The sequence below is a fragment of the Pan troglodytes genome, chromosome 17 (assembly GCF_028858775.2).
Source record: "Pan troglodytes isolate AG18354 chromosome 17, NHGRI_mPanTro3-v2.0_pri, whole genome shotgun sequence".
Lineage (NCBI taxonomy): Eukaryota > Metazoa > Chordata > Mammalia > Primates > Hominidae > Pan > Pan troglodytes.
In genome coordinates this window covers 85,507,759-85,522,998 of record NC_072415.2, presented here as the reverse complement: position 1 = coordinate 85,522,998, position 15,240 = coordinate 85,507,759, and the positions used below count along the sequence as shown (strand labels likewise).

The 15,240-nt window shown below is 44.7% G+C and overlaps 1 protein-coding gene and 1 long non-coding RNA gene across 5 annotated transcripts in view; one reads left to right on the top strand and one right to left on the bottom strand.

Annotated features, from left to right (window-relative positions):
* Positions 1-362: 362 nt before the first annotated feature.
* LOC129137917 (uncharacterized) lies at positions 363-12,198 on the bottom strand. Its single transcript, XR_008540776.2, has 3 exons — positions 11,429-12,198; positions 9,869-9,988; positions 363-3,703 (listed from the first exon to the last, which is right to left on the bottom strand). It is a non-coding gene; the product is annotated as an uncharacterized LOC129137917 (long non-coding RNA).
* A 10-nt stretch (positions 12,199-12,208) lies between these two features.
* SMIM21 (small integral membrane protein 21) overlaps positions 12,209-15,240 on the top strand; it is a 31,700-nt gene continuing 28,668 nt past the window's right edge. For all 4 annotated transcript variants that reach the window (XM_054672291.1, XM_054672290.2, XM_054672292.2 and 1 more), the window contains exon 1: positions 12,209-12,707. In XM_054672291.1, the coding sequence (XP_054528266.1) occupies positions 12,209-12,707 (499 nt within the window). The remainder of the gene's footprint in view (positions 12,708-15,240) is intronic.

The following is a 15,240-nucleotide window of genomic DNA, read 5'->3' as shown; positions in this document are numbered from 1 at the left end:
TTTCTGCTGCAAACCTGTATTTTATAATCAGAGAAAACAACAACAATCATAGGACACATAGAGGTAGAATCCGAGTTTTCTTATTTTAGTTAAAATACTAAAAAATAAAGCAGAATATTGAGCGTATCTGGGAAAATTAGAAGGAAAGTGAACACTTCTCTTTCTTTTCTTTAAACTTTATTTTTAAGTGGCTTCCCGACTGCCAGAATGTTTACCAAACTCAGTGCTAAGATTTTCATTGACAAGCACAGGCATGCTGTAGCCCGCTTTCCTGTGAACTGTCACAATAAAAAGACATTCACATTTTAGTATTTGGGCAAAATGTTTAACACTCAAACATTTGTATTTTTCCTTCAGTTTTCAAAACAACTTTAAATCTCTCTTTTCAAAACAGTGTTAAATGATGTCACTCATTAGCTAGCAGGTGGCTGACAGTGGAGAACGGTGTTCAATGCTTCCATTTCCAATGCAGCTGGAAGCACAGACCAGGTGAGCGTGCAGTGTGCGGATTCAACTTAGGACCTGCAGGTTGGGCATTGAATAAGCTGGGGGCGGCACTGCAGGAAGCTGGGGTAGACTTCCGAGCCCCAATCAGGAGCATGAGGCATGAAGTCCAACCTCACACTGTCTGCATGGAAATAGATCTGGGAAAATTAAGCCACTGGCAATAAAGGAATCCGTGCCACCCAGAGTATAAGAGCCATGTGTCCCACATAAGAAACCACTGTCGGAAGTCCAGCTGTCATTTTAGGGCAGACTGAAAAGGAGATACAGAAAGTATCGCGGAAGTCAGCCGGGAGGGCCGTCCTGACCTGAGCCTAGTGACAGCCGAGAAAAAGAATGTGGCGTCAGTGACGTAGTTCACATGGTGCTGGTTATGATGTTTGGCTACAATAGAGTATGAGGTGGCAATGATGATTAACTGTCATCGAATGGACATAAAGGATGAAATAATCTTGAATCCCTCCTGAGCCCACCAAGCCAGGCTAAGCCCAGAGAGAGTCTGGGGGAGGCTCTGCGTTTGGATACCCAGCCCCTGTGCTGGAGGAAAGCTGTGCATCTTCAATGGAGTCTCCGAATCCAAATGGCTGGGGTGGGGTTGGAAGCACTTTCTTTCCTACACTTAAAAGGTATTTTAAGTGTAGGAGTGAGTGGCATGCCGAGATTTCATTAAGATCTCTTTGGTGAACACAAAACACTTAGTGCCTGACTAGGCCTTGTTCGTATCAGCACTGGGTTTGCAGCCAGACGGTTTTTTAAGCCCTACCCATAACCATTGCCCCCGAGTTGCTCAAAGGGACAACAGGGGTTGACACAAACCAGCCATTCAGTCAGCCCAAGGGACGGGATAAAGTCTTGTGTGACCCTATGCTTGGAGGTGCAGATGGCCCAACTTGTGGCATGAAATGCCACCCGTAATGGGCGACACTAAGACCTGAAATTTCACGGAAAGGCCAGCATGGTAAGTGTGTCTGCTTCGTAAGATTTTTGTGCAGATTAGGTGAGAGGAGAGGCTGTAGGTTCAGTGTGGAGGACAGGGGCCAGCTCAGAGCAAACGCCCAAATGTGGGTCCTTAGAACCTTATTATTCCTCGCGCTTCACATTTGCTTCGCATTTCACAGACTTCAAAGCATTTTCACTGAGCATCCTCATATTCATTTCTCACCTTAGCTGAGAGGTAGAGAGTGGGGTGCAATTATAATTACGCCCATTTTCCATTCATGGATCTGATGGGAGTTTCGTGTTTTGCCCAGGGATGGTGTTGGGTGGTAACGGGCTGGGGTTCCGAGGCCCAGGGACTCTGCTGCCCAGTGCTCTGCTGAAAACGCCAGGCTGCCGTTCCATGGTCATCTGCACCTGCACTACAGCTGTGTTGTTTTGTGATATCTTTTTCCATGGTAAAAGCAAATGATTTATAAACACGTTGATTGACACCACCAGAGCATTCCTAACAAGGATTCTTTGGTTCAGTAGAGATAACCCAGGCAAGAACAGGAAGAAAACTCACAAGGCTCTTGCTCCTGGAGTGAGTGAATGATTTTTCAACCACTAAAACTCCCCTCTTGTAAATTCTTTATTTATTTATTTATTTATTTAATTTTTGAGACAGGGTTTCACTCTGTTGCCCAGAATGAGTGCAGTGGTATGATCTCAGCTCACTGCAGCCTCAACCTCCTGGGCTCAAGCGATCCTCCCATCTCTGCTTCCTGAGTAGCTTGGATTAGAGGCACATGCCACCATGCCCAGTTGATTTTTGATTTTTCGTAGAGCTGGGGTCTCACTACGTGGCCAGGCTAGGCTTGAATCCTGGATGCAAGTGATCCTTCCACCTTAGCCTCCCGAAGTGCCGGGATTCCCACACCCAGCCTTGTACATCCTTCCATAAGCTCCCATGCATTCTCTCAGATGTGTCTTGTTTCCCGGTTGTGGCCCCTAACCTGCCCCTGTACTGTAGAGTCTTTCCAGGAAACCAAGGGCTGCAGATGCAACATTAACAACATAGATGGTGGTGAGTGTTCTCCATTGAGTGCCTGCTCTGTGGTGGGCAATGAATGAAGATCCTTGATGACTTTCCGTAATTTAGTCCTCACCATAACCACTGGCAGGTAACAGTCCATCAACTGATAAAGGCAGGGTCTGGACTGAGGCATGACCAGGTCCAGATGCAAAGCCCCTTACCCGGGTGCTAGCCCACCTGCCTGGTGGGGGAACCAGAGCCAACACTGCCCTCTGCTCCCTTCCCCCCTGGGCCCCCTCCCACAGGCTTCTGCAAAACCAGGTTGCATAAAACCAGGTGCCTTTCACCTGCCAGGTTTCATCTCAGGCCCTGCGCTCTTAATGATAACCATAGATTTCCCACTGGGAACCTGGGCCATCTTCCTCGTCACAAGGTAGCCAGTTGAAATGAACACAGACTCAGGCTATTGGGACCATCATGCCCCCTCATAGCCTGGGGGAGAGTTCTGCAGTGGCCTCCAGAGTCCACCCTCTCCACTATGCTTCTTTTCTCTTCTGAAGCTTCACCACCCCCACCACACCTGCGACCTCTTCTCTCTAAATTTCCATAACTTTCCTTCACTGGGCCCACACCCAGGACATAGAAAGATAGAGGTGGTGACTCACACACGGCCTGCTGTCTGAGGGAAAATGGGGACATTCAATCAGAAATCTCAATAACATGGGAAGAGATTTAAGATTGAAAATGCCCAAGAAACACCTAAAGGAAAAGAATCGTGGTCTGGGAGACTCTGGCCTCCTTTTCTACACCACAAGAACGAGCCTCTTCACGCATGCTCTCTTGCCTCTTGCACTGACTCCTCCGTAAAAGTTCTTCTGGGTCTTCTGGGTGGAACCACGGTTTGTTCAGCCCTCTCTCTCTGCACACCCCAGTAGGCCTAGTGCAGAGTTTGGCTTTGCATAGGTGCACGGCTCAGCACCTTCATGCCAACTGGGAGCTACTGCTGCATCACAAACCTCCCCAGGCTCAAAGGCTCACAGTTCAACACGTTACCCATTACTCCTCACACGTTTGTGAGTCAGTTGTGCAGTTCCGGTGATCCTGGATGGGGATACTCATTCCTGTGTGGGTGGCTGTGGGCTCTGCTGGGGTGGCTGATGGGGCATGGCCTTGAGGACACAGTCAGGTCTCCTCTGGCATCTGTTCCTCCCGCCGGCAGGCCAGCGTGCTCCTGGTAGTGGCAGCCTCCAGGACAGCAAGCAGAAACACAAAAGCACATTTTTAAAGCCGGCAAGTATGGATGTGACTCCCGTCCCCTTGGCCAGGACAAGTGGCTTGCCCAAGGCCAGTGTGCATGCGGGAAGGCACAGGCCTGAGAAGCCAAGGGGCATGAAAGTGGGAGGCTGTGAATGTTGGGGGCCCAGCGTACCTCATCCCGCTGCAGAGGGAAGCTTGCATCCAGCCAACCCAAATCCTACACACTTCCATTTTAACGGGTTTCACTCTGAAATAAATGAATGTTTCTCAAGGCAACATTACATCCAGTTCTGCCAGTGCAGAGTCCTACGTCCTTTGTGTGGGCTGTGCAGAGTCCTGCGAGGCCCCTGGTAGACAAAAGATGGGCCGTGAGAAGCGGGTCCCACGTGAGGATGACGAGAGGGTGGGAAGTGCCAACACAGATCCCATTTGGAACTTCACCTTCTCCAAAGAATGTCAAATTTTGAGTGGAAAGGGGAAAAAAAGGGGGGAGCCCCAAACGTAACGCAACACTCCGAAGTCAGTTCTTTTTCTCTCTTGACTAATTAAGCTTAACCAGAATGGTGGGGCTGTCAGGCGTGGGGAACCTTTCCCGAGAGAAGAAAGGAGCCGCTCTCCAGGTGGGTTCCCGACTCTGGCTGGCTCCCACCACAACATACATTTGGCATCTATGACAGCACCGTCAAAAATAATAGCGAGAAAGCTCACTGTCTGTCACGATGGAATAATTATGTACGGGCTTTCCTTACACTCAAGATGGATTAGATATTTCATTGAGGAAAATATATGTGGCTTTTAAAAAGAATGTAATGTATTGAGGGCACTGCTGAGATTAATAGCCAAATAAAGAATTTTTTTTTTAAAAGTTCTGTGTGTGTATGTGTGTGCGTGTGAACATGTCACTCACGAAGAGATGGGAGATGTCATTCCTAAGCTGGTTAATTACAAAATGCATTAATGTTTTATTATACCCTTATCAGTAATTAATCACCCACTTTGATGTAAAGTTCAGCCTCAGAAAAGTATCATGAAATTGTCCTTCATGTACGAATGAGGATTTTTAGGGGTGAACAAAGACCATGACAAAGATAGAAGTGCATTCCCCCGGAAAGAGGACAGGGATTAGCCTTGTGTGAATCTTACACTGTGTGTGTTTTACCCTTGGGGTGTTTATGAGGCCAGAACCAAAGGAAGCAAGAGAGAGAGAGAGACAGAGCAAAGGAAGAGAGAGAGAGAGAGAGAGAGAGACAGAGAGGGGGTTGTCTCTACAACAGGGGGATGGGGAGCTTTCCTTAGTGGTGTTCTTCAGGTGCAGAGTTTGAATAAAAATGCAAAACAGGATGCTCCCATTCAGTAAATATTATCGTTTTTATTCACTCATTAATTAAGTTGCTTAATTGCTGCTGTCAAAAGACTCTTGAGTTTGTGACTGGGGCTGCTGCACTGTTTTGATAGGAGCTGAAGGAGAGAAAGGCAATATTGCTTGCTCGCTTGGCTTTCTGAAGAAGGAAGCCTCAGTGAGGCAGATCAGAAAGGATCCAAGAGGGTGATGTGGAGAGAGAACACTGCTTCTGGGGGGAAACGGCCAGTTGCAGGACTCCTGTAGGAGGCTATTTCATTACTGTGATGGATGCCCATCGCCGGCATATTATCATTTCAGTCATTACTCTGTGAAAATCACTTTTATGCAAAATATTTCCCCCTTTAATCTAACTTCCCAAGAGGGGCAGGAATGGAAATAGACTCTGGCCTTGTCAGTCAACACAATCCTGCATCCCTTTGTATCTGCTTCAGAGGAATGACTCCGGGCTGTTTCGGAACACATCCTGTCCACTGCACTCCATCTGCAAATTCCCAGTGCTTCCAGGGCCTCCCATGCATAATGCTCCACGTTTCTTCACACTGGGGTGATCATATGTCCCACGGAGCCTAAGCCAGACTGCCGCTCAGCAAACACATACCAGAAATAGCCTACAAAGTGTCTTGGTGCTGACATTTGATTAATGTTCCCTGGCCTTTCCGTGCTCAAATATGCTTTATTTGAAATATTTGAATAACCTTTGAGCACACCCTTCCTAATTTGTCACCCTGTGCACACCCAAAAATAATAGACTACTCCCGTAGTCACAGCGCCCTCTTGCCCAGGAAGAGATCGCTCCCGCCATGTCTAAGCACACTGGGCTTCCCCAGAGGGGTGGCTCCACCCCATCTACCACCGAAGCATGGAAAAACAATGAAGAACAACAACACTGGCCCACTGGCATCACCCTCAATGGGAAAAGTGACGGTGGATCTGCACAGTAAACATGGGTGTGTGTATCTGACCTTCCCCAGAGTCTCAGGTAGAGGGGAGCTCCAATCAAGTTAACTCTGCTTCCCTGCCTGAGGGCAACTAAATGTTTTTCTTTTGCCTTTCACAATGTAGCTACTCCTCCATCCAGTGGAGCCAAGGGCATCTATGTGTGCTTGCATAGGCCACTTATGCATTGCCTGTGTATCGTGTACACGTGTAGGTTGTTGCATATGCGTGCATGTGTCCATGTTCCCTACTTTCTCAATGACCTCAATTGCATGCTTATTGGGTGCCTGGTTGATAGTTTAGCTGAGAGGAGCTGCCACGTGGTGAGCCTCACCTGCAGGCTGGAAAACCAAGCCACACAGAGAACATGATGAAGGGCTAGGAGGTCAGGCCAGTTAGCTAATGAGTTACTTGAATCTTTATTTTTTTGTTAAAATGCAGCTAGACATGTTGGAATCCTGATGTCAAATCGCTATGAATTTTGTGCCAAAAAAAAAAAATCTTCATTTTCCGGGCTGCCATGGGCTTTGCTTGCATATGCTGGGCAATTACTCTCTCCTTTGCCATGAGGAGGGTATGAAGAAAGGAGGGAGGGAGGTAGGGAGGGAGGAAGGGAAGGTTGAGAAGCATCTCAGTTCACAGCATTATTCTCATCCTCTTCAATTTTCTGAGAAATTCATTTGCATTTAGGACAAGGTGACTTGCTTCTGTTTTCCACTACCTTCATGAAGGAAGGTGGGGAATAGTTGTTATAATTTTCTAACACTTAACTTACAAATCTAATGGTTTTATTTGACTGTCAAACCCAACTCTGTGAGACATATTTAAATGCCTTGGTATCTTGCATCTAGGGGTATTGATTAGGTAAGATACTAACCATGGGGACTATCAAATCCCTATAATGGCCTGAATGTGTCCCCCCAAAATTCATATGTTGAAATCCTAACCCTAATGTGATCTTATTAGGAGGCGGGACCTTTGCGAGGTGATTAGGTCATGAGGGTGAAGCCCTCATAATTGGAATTCCTGTCCTTATAAAAAGACACCAGAGAGCCCCTTCACCCCTTTTGCCATGTGAAGACACAGTGAGGAAGCAGGGCCTCACCAGGCACTGTACCCAGCCTCCAGAATTGTGAGAAATAAATTTCTGTAGGTTAAAAGCCACACAACCTATGGCCTTTTGTTATAGCAGCCCAAATGGACTAAGACAGGGGCCATTATATCCTACGACTGGTAGACAGAGATGCTGAAGTTTGTATAGACCAGGAAACCCAGGAGCTCAAATCATAAGGAACCTGGAGCAGAGGGAGGGGAGGGTGGAAAAGGGAGACTACCGGAGCAAGAGCTCTAACGCAATCATGCTGCAAATTCAGCATGAGTTAGAGGGAGCCAACACCATGTCTACATCACTACACTTCCAATCACATTAAATGATTTAGATGATCTCAAGCTTCTGAAAATAGCAGCATGAACACAAGTGTTGATCTAAAACAGGAAGATTACAACCATACCACAGATATATGAAATATTTTCCAGGAAAAGAAAAAAAGCCACCAGGGGAAATATGGTTTTACCTGTTATTATTCTTGTCATGTTGCAAGCATTCATGTAGATAGTCTTTGTTTGAGTAGGAAATGACACAACTTTATGCAATATGGACAACATTCTGGAACAAAATTCTAAAAAATTTAAAATTCTAGTTTTTGACATCAAAAGTCAAATTTTCTAAAAAATGAAGAAAGAATTATTTCACTTAGTGCTTATGTTGGCTTTCTATTACTACTATAACAAATTACCACAAACCTACAGACTTGAAACAGCAGAGAGTTATCATCTTGCTGTACCGTGGGTCAGAAATCAAACACGGGTCTCCCTGAGCTAAGATCCAGCTGTAGGCAGGGTGTGTTTCTTTGTTTGCTGGAGAGGAGAATCCATTCCTTCCTTTTCCAGCTTCTAGAGGTCACCCACCATCTTTGGTTGGCAGCCCCTTCCTCCATCTGCAATCCTGTCTTCTGATTTAAGTACCCTGTCAATCTCTTTAACTACCCTCTTCTACTTTTAAGAACCCTCATGATTACACTAGACCCAACTGGATAGCCTCCGTATTTTAAAGTCCACTGATTAGCAAGCTTAACTCCACGTGCTCCCGTAATTCCTCTTTGCCATGTAACTCACATATTCCCACGTTCCAGGACTAGGATGTGGACATCTTTGGGGGCCATCATTCTGCATACCACACTGCTCTTAAGGTAAGCAAGAATAACATGAATAGTTGAAGGAAAGGCCGTCCCAGCAGGCAGAGATTACCACACTGGGCTGGCCAAACACTCTCCAGACATGCCATGGAAAGTGCAGAAGATTGTATGATCAGACCAATCTGGGAAACGTGAGATCATCACATCTTTTTCCTAGAGGTTTGTATGGTTCCTGTGTCTGCTCTAACAAAGTACCACAGACAGGCGGCTTGAAACAATAGAAATTTATTCTCTCACATTTCTGCAGGCTAGAAGTCTGAGATCAGAGGTCAAGATGTCAACAGAGCCCAGCTCCATCTGAAGCTGATGTGGTTTGTTTGGCTGTCCCCACCCAAATCTCATACTGAAGTGTAATTCACATAATTCCTACCTGTGGTGGGGGGGACCCAATGAGAGGTAATTGAATCATGGGGGTGATTGCCTTCATGCTTTTCTGGTGTTAGTGAGTGTGTTCTCATGAGATCTGATGGTTTTACAAGGGGCTTTCCCCCTTCTCTCTGCACTTCTCCTTCCTGCCATCATGTAAAGAAGGACATGCTTGCTTCCCCGTCCACCATGATTGTAAGTTTCCTGAACTGTGAGTCAATTAAACCTCTTTCCCTTATAAATTTCCCAGTATGTCTTTCATTAGTAGCATGAGAAGGAACTGATACAGAAACCTATAGAGGAACCCTTCCTTGTCTCTTTCAGCTTCTGGTGTTTGCCAGCTGTTCTTGGTCCTCCTTGGCTTATAGATGCATCACTCCCATCTCTGCCTCCATCATCACATGGGCATCCTCTCCCTGGTCTCTCTCTCTCTGTCTCCCCCACCCCCTCTCTCTGTCTCTGTCTTACTCTTACAAGGACACCAGTCATATAGGATGAAGGGCCCACCGTAAATCCAGTATGACTTTAATTAATTACATCTTCAAAACCCTTATATCCAATTAAAATCATATCAACAGGTATGAGGACTTCAACCTACCTTTTTGGGGAGGTAGAATTCAACCCATAACAAGGCCCACACTAAGGATGAGCGTTTTAAAGAGTCTGAGAAGTACTAGGGAAGAAATCCTATATAACTTGGTTTAACCTTCAGCTTCCCAAATTTATGACTATAGAATCATTTTGCATAGAATGCCTTTTAATATGCCAAACAACACATTGTGGGGAATGTAACTCTAAGGAATAATTAATATTGCAATTCTACCACTCAACACATTCTTTGATTTTGAAATTCTTACGTTTATCTGATTCCTTGTCTTTAAAAAATCACTCCACTTATTCTTTAGCAGTTTTCTGACATAGCATATTCCACAAGAACTCCAGAATTCCTCTTCTGTTATATTATGACTTTTATATGACTTTCTTTTTTCATGTATCTTACTGAAGAATGGCTTACATACAGTGAAATGCACGAATATTAAGCATGCAGTTCAATGAGTTTTACAAATGCATACACTTGTAAAACCCACACTTCTATCAAGACACAGGAAGATCTTTTATGCCCCTTCCCACTAAATCCTCCCACCAGAAGTACTCCCAGTTCTGATTTAAGTTACCATAGATTAATTTTACCTGTTCCAGAACCTCAGATAAAAGAAATCATATTGTACGTACTCTTTCATGTCTGGCTTCTTTTATTCAGCATGATGTTTTTCAGATCCATCCATCCATCTATCCATCCATCCATGAGGTGTATCAGGAGCTTATATTTTTTTATTGATGAGTAGTATTCCACTGGATGGATAAACAAAATTGGATTATCTTTTCTCCTGTTTTTAGATAGCTGGTTTGATTCCATTTTTTGTTATTATGCATAAAGCTGCTGTGAACATTTTGATATAAGGCCTTTTGTGGACATACGTTTTTATTGCTCTTGGATAAATACCTACAAGTGGAATTGCTGGGCCATAAGGTATAAAACATAAGTATGGTTAACTTGTTAAGAAACTGCAGCAGTTTCATCAAGTGAATGCACAATTTCACACTCCCACCAGTCAGGTATGAGAGTTCCAGTTGCTCCATATTCCCACCAACATTTGACACTGTTGGTCTTTTTCACTTTAGCCTATATGAGGATTTCTTCACCTTTTAATAAATCCTTCTATGCCTAAGATAGAACCACAAGTAAAATCCTAAAGCAGGATCTTGTTTATGTTTTCGTTTTAAAGCACAGATAGTTTAAGCTTAAGGAAGAGCCTATCCTTTTTCGACTTAGATCTAGGAAGACTGTGAGGTTCAATCTATTCTAGGAAGATTGTGAAATTCAAATATATTTATGTATTTAAAATACTATATTGCTAGCCACCAATGACTCAAAACGAATAATTTTTTAAACAACAATAATCAAATTAATGAAGTTTATATTTTGTTCTTTCGTAAATTTGAACTGGAATGCAACACGTGGATAGAAAAATATGAAGCTATATTTTATACCAATGTCAAACTATTTAATTATAAATACTGAGCTAGAAAGCGCTAAAGACTAATTATGTCCCCAATATACCTACATTCACAATGGTTATAACAGAGCAAATAGAGTATATGTAACTTATAATATTATCATAATTTGAGACCTTAAGGGGACTGAAATATGCTCACATTTATGGAAACTAAATTATGAAATGACTCTAGAATCCACATGTTAGCAGTGGTTTAAGGCAGCCTGTCAGTGATTAGTATACACCAATGCATATATCAATCATGCTGCACTAGTAGCTTTGGTGTGATGGTTTTATTTTTATGCAGGAATTTCATTTCCTAGAAGTTGTAAGCTCCCCTACGAGACTCCTCCTATGGAGTACGTGGGCTTTCTGAGGCTCTGCAGCCTCTCAGGCTCTGCCCTGGCAACAGTGCCTAGCACCATGCCCGCCTAGACGTGCTCTTGGCAAAAAGCCCTTCTGCCCAGGAGACTCAGAGGGCAGCCTCAGGCCTGACCACAGCAGCCCTGAGAGTCCCTCTTCAACTTCTCAGGAGATGCTTTCAGGGGCAGGAAAGGGGTCAGGAGCCAGGCAGCTTCAATGCTTCAGCCCTGACCCAGGCCCCAAAGTCGTCAGGGCACCAGCAGCTCCCCTCTGTAAACCTCTCTGTGGAAATTTTTAACCTAAAATAATTTTCTCTCTTTCTCTCTTTACAACTGAAGAAAAGCACTCCTTAGAGCAAGCTTTAACTACCTACCTTCAATGTTTCATAGTCAGGGAAGGCGATACAAATCAACGTGTTTAAGTAGTTCCTTTGCTAGCGTTGATAGAATCCTAAAATCGCCCTAAAGAAGTGTCTTTGGTGAGGAGTGAAATCGTATCTGGAAAGCCGATTGCATGGCGAGGCTGTCTGGCGATGCTGCAGTCCTGGAAACAGGAAGGCTTGTCCTAAAGTCAACAGGGGTCAGAACCGCATATAAACCGAAGCCAGCTCTGCAAGTCCGTTTCTAGAGTCACATTTTCGGTCTGGGGGTGGGTTGGGGGCGGGGGGAACACGCTTGATTCATCGCCTCAAACAGTCACGTTTAGGAACATTTCAGGGCTGTGTTACTTCTGAATAATTTGTCTGATCGCTTTGATCCAGGCTGTGGGGGTGGGGCGTGGGCAGAGGGGAGGCAGCAAAACCCTACAGGCGGGCCTTTCATTTCAGGAGCCGGGAGTTCTCTTTAAAACACGTGTGAAAATCCACTGGAAAAAACCGCAGGTCTTCCTCTTCAAAGTCATGCAGAGCAGAAGTGACCCCGACCCTAAAAACCCGGGTCCTGTACAACTTGAACTTTCTTAGTCGCCGATGTTTTCTTCCCCCCCAAGGGATTAGACAGAAGTTGCACTTAAAAGCACTTTTAGAGTCAGCCTGCCATTAGCCTCTCCCTACGAAATTTCTAGCGTGGTCATTACCGCTCACTTAGCAACGCTCTGGCGGGGCAGAAAGTTGTCTTTTGCTCCCACAAAAGCAAACAGTTTTCCTGGTCAGGCGATGCATTATAGAGTCAGTTCTCCTGCGCTTGGGCCGATCAATAACCAAGTCGGGGCCCCCGGACGCAGCCCAGAGCCCAGCCCCGCGCTCGCGGGTTCCCGGGTGCCCGGCCCGGCCCATCCATCACGCGGCCCCCGCTGCGCTCAACCCGGGCGGGACGAGCCCCCGCGATCCGTCTTCGCCGTGAACTCTGCGTCCCCTCCTGACCTCGCGCTCAACCCGGACACACGGGGAGGTGCGAAGCGGCCTCCCGGGGCTCGGCCCGCTCCCCACCGCACATCAAACGCTCGCGCTGACCCCGGCGCCTACCGGTCCCTGCACGTGCAGCGCGGCCGCGCGCTCCCGGGTCCGCAGCCCCCACCGCCGACAGGGCCCCGCAGGGCGCAGCGGGGCTGGGAAGGGGAAGTCGGCCAGGCCTGCGCGGCTTCCCAGGCTGTCCCGGCGCAGAGGCGGCCCCGGGCCTCCTTGGAAAGGAACTGTCCCCGTGTATCCCGGCGAGGTAAGCACAAGGCGGGTGCTGTCCGACTTTCAACAGTCGCAGCGAGCATGTCCTAGGAAACTAAACAACTTTTTAAACTGTCTTTCCAAAGAATCAGGATGCTGAGAAGTCAACCAGCTCCTGGAGGACTGACCGGAAGGGCACCTGGCCTCGGCCCGGGCGGCTCCCCATTCGTTCCTCACTGCGCCCCTCATCCCCACTCCCCCGGCCCTGCAGGCAGCCCCATGGTGCTGACCATGGCATTGCCTGGACCCATCAACTCGTAAAACACACGAGCCTTAGCAGAGATACGATTTCATTCCTCACCAGAGGCCCTTGAGATTTTAGGATTCTATCAACGCTAGTAAAGGAACTACTTAAACACGTTGCTTTGTACTGCTTTCCCTGACTGTAAAACATTAAAGGTAGGTAGTTAAGCTCGCTCTAAGAAGTACTTTTCTTCAGTTGTAAAGAGAGAAAGAGAAAATTATTTTAGGTTAAAATTCCCCATGGAGAGGTTTACAGAGGGGGAGCTGCTGGTGCCCTGAGGGCTCTGAGGCCTGGGTCAGGGCTGAAGCACCCACCGAGGCTGCCTGGTTCCTGACCCCTGCCCTGGCCCTGAAAGCGTCTCCGGGAAGTTGAAGACGGACTCTGGAAATGGAGACAAAGCAAAGGGAGATTTCTTGGTAGCTCCAAAAACGGGAAACATGAGCCAGCAGAGGCTTTGTCAGGGTGCATAGTGGGCAGCCGGGAGTTAGCAATAAGGGCACAGAACGTGGCAGCCTCCCCCTGTTCCTGGGCAGGCGAGGGTTCCGGGTCCTTCTTCCTCTCCTCGCCCTGAGGTCAGGGAGACAGCTGCAAATGCCATTTTTCCAGAGGCTGAAAGGGAGCTGAAAAGTGTGAGGCCACTGAATCATGAGCGATGAAGTTTTGACTTGGCAGAGAAACAAGCACGGGCCTTCCTTCGCAGCTTCGTTGCATTATCATGCTTGATTCCATTTCAAATGTGCCTTACCCGCGGCAGAATATTTATTGTGTTTTCAAATTCCAAGGTCCTTGGGAGTTTCTCCAAAAGTTTGAATGCTTTTCAAGTAACTCTACTTATAAATGATGATTTGATTGGGTATTTTTCAAAACAAGAGCAATGTAAACATCGAAATAGATGCAACATTTGATTCTTATATGGTAAAAATGCGCACCACTCTGCAAAAGGAAAGATTTTAATGTTTATTAAAAGTTTAGATATGAAAATAAGTTGGGGGTTGATGTCTGGAGATTTAGAATTGCTTACACATCACTTTTTCTGCTTCTCTGCTTCTACCATTTTCTCCATTTTAAAAACATGCTTTCTTGAGTTCCTATATTCCCCAAGGAAACTGTGTTTTGATTTCATTCATTCATTCAACAAACTTCTTTTGAGCAAGTGTTAGGTGCTAAAGAGTAGCAATATGAAGATATAAAAGTTAATAAGCACCAGAAATTAATGAACAGCAAAACAGAAGTTCCTTGGAATAACTAATAAAATAGACAATAAACTAATCTGAGAGAAAGAATATAACTATACATTACCAACAACAAAATGGGAAAATAGGATAATAAACAGGTAACCATAAAAATTTTAGACTCATGACAAATAACATGCATAGCATCATGCCAATCATTTGAACATACAAACCAAATGAAATAAAATATTTTTAGGAAACATCTTACCAAACTTATCTCCAAAAAGCCGGAGACAGTAAAAAACCTATTATATCAATCATTTTAAAGGAAATTTAAAAGCGTATCAAATATCTATCACAAAAAGCCTTCAGGCCCAGATTATTTATCAACTTAAAAAATGCATAGTTTCTTCTGTCATTTAAACTCTTATAGCGTGAAAAATATGGAAAACCTTCCAAATAAATGTATGAAGCAAACAGTACTAAAAACAAAGCCGGATAAATATAGGAAAAACTGAAAAGTATAGTTTTACCTCACTTATTAACATAGGTTAAAGAAGTTCTAACTATTAACGTATTGAATCTGACAAAGTAAAAAAAGGACAATACTCTGAAAAAGTGAGTTTTTTCCACACTAAATAAATCAAATCTAGGATATCTGTTAACATGATTATATTGGGCGTTAAAAAGAGAAAATTCACACAAGAATTTCATCAGATGAAAAAAAAAAGAAGAGCCCTAAATAGAATTTAATAGCTTTTCCTGTTTTTAATAATATATAGTAAATTAGGCTCGTAAGAAATGTCCTAAACAGTCCAGGGAATATCTTCCAAAACTCACAGCAAACATTTTATGCTAAATGATGAAATACTAAAGATACTCCAGTGAAGTCAGGAATAAGATAGAATGACCAAATTAATCTGTTTGTTTTTTCCAGTATCACTCTGGAATTCCAAATCAATGAAATAAGATAACAATATATGCAGAATACAATTATTGGAAAGGAATATATGAAATTATCATTAGTTGGAGATTATTTTTACTATATAAAAAAATCAAGTTAAGATGGTTTAGTAAAGTGATTAAATACAACTTAAAATAATATATCAGTA